General features: G+C 37.4%; 1 protein-coding gene across 4 annotated transcripts; it reads left to right on the plus strand.

Annotated features, from left to right (window-relative positions):
* Positions 1–6: 6 nt before the first annotated feature.
* On the plus strand, positions 7–1,098 carry LOC107682780 (thioredoxin-like protein 4A). Of its 4 annotated transcripts, XR_001633587.1 has the most exons (5): positions 7–97; positions 184–231; positions 335–511; positions 682–785; positions 1,061–1,098. XR_001633587.1 is itself a non-coding variant. In XM_016478926.1 (4 exons), the coding sequence occupies exons 2-4, from the start codon at positions 359–361 to the stop codon at positions 943–945; spliced, it is 330 nt and encodes a 109-aa protein (XP_016334412.1). In that variant the 5' UTR covers positions 7–97; positions 335–358; the 3' UTR covers positions 946–1,054. The 4 variants fall into 4 exon arrangements, 1 of the variants encoding a protein (XP_016334412.1); XR_001633586.1 differs by lacking the exon at positions 1,061–1,098 and having other exon boundaries at positions 682–864; XR_001633588.1 differs by lacking the exon at positions 1,061–1,098 and having other exon boundaries at positions 184–224; positions 682–864.
* The last annotated feature ends 50 nt before the right edge of the window (positions 1,099–1,148 follow it).

Raw genomic sequence — 1,148 nt, forward strand, 5'->3', positions numbered from 1 at the left:
CGTCGTTGCACTTGCAGTACTAAAACAGTAAACTGTTATATATCTAATAAACTCAGAACACACTAAGCTGCACGACAAGTTTAATTTAAATTGTGAGGTAAGGATTGCATTTGCATTTAAAGTTTTCTTTTTCTTTTTCATTGCTCTAATATTTCACTGAAGAAACCTGCTATTATTTTCTAGAATTCAGATCTAATTGCTAACGAGAAACCAACGTGTGAAATGTAAACAGTTAGTATCTCATCATATTTTATAACGTTTGAACAGTTTATTAACCCAATGCGTGCGGTTCTCAAGCAAATGAATTTGACAACAACCTCATGCGTCTTTTTAGAAGTGTGTTTGGACATCCATCAAAATGTCGTACATGCTCCCTCATCTTCACAATGGCTGGCAAGTGGACCAGGCTATTTTATCAGAGGAAGACCGTGTAATTGTTATACGATTTGGCCACGATTGGGACCCTACGTGTATGAAGATGGATGAAGTGTTGTACAGCATCGCCGAAAAGGTATTACTGTACAGTGTCCTAGTGTTCAACCACCGAACTGAACGTGAACACCTCAGATCAGCTTGTATTTGGTGTATGAATATGTTTTGTGATCTGTCATTACACCAATGTTGTGGGAATAATTATGTATTTTGTTTGTTTTATGTGCCTAATATCACGTGTTCCCTCAGGTGAAGAATTTTGCAGTCATTTATCTTGTGGACATCACAGAAGTGCCAGATTTCAACAAGATGTATGAGTTGTATGATCCTTGCACAGTCATGTTCTTTTTCAGGTAAGTCCTCAAGCAGTATAATAACTACAGACAGTCAGTTTTTCCATTGTATTCAGCCAAGCCAGTCAGGATATCTTTTATTTAAAGGAGTACTCAACCCAAAAGTGAAAATTCTCCCATCATTTGCTCTCCCTCATGCCGTCCCAGATATACTGATTGACTGACTGGAAGACACACAGACTTTTGAGAAAAATAATCCACGTATTACTACGCATTTAAATGTTATTGCTTTAGTTGTTTATTTATTATTCTTAAACGATTGTTTCTGTTTCTAGATACGAGTTAAAGCAGCACTATGTAACTTTTGGCGCTCTAGCGGTAATAAACAGAACTGCACACATCCCGCGGAAGAACATTCCAACC

Source organism: Sinocyclocheilus anshuiensis, unplaced genomic scaffold (genome assembly GCF_001515605.1).
Source record: "Sinocyclocheilus anshuiensis isolate Anshui unplaced genomic scaffold, SAMN03320099.WGS_v1.1 C32583202, whole genome shotgun sequence".
In the NCBI taxonomy this organism is placed as follows: Eukaryota; Metazoa; Chordata; class Actinopteri; order Cypriniformes; family Cyprinidae; genus Sinocyclocheilus; species Sinocyclocheilus anshuiensis.

Bases quoted from the DNA above. Each gene is read 5' to 3' on its own strand.
- LOC107682780 (XM_016478926.1), top strand. From the start codon at position 359: ATGTCGTACATGCTCCCTCATCTTCACAATGGCTGGCAAGTGGACCAG. The intron at 512-681 runs GTATTACTGTAC...GTGTTCCCTCAG, and splicing joins TGTACAGCATCGCCGAAAAG to GTGAAGAATTTTGCAGTCAT. The intron at 786-872 runs GTAAGTCCTCAA...TTTTATTTAAAG, and splicing joins ACAGTCATGTTCTTTTTCAG to GAGTACTCAACCCAAAAGTG.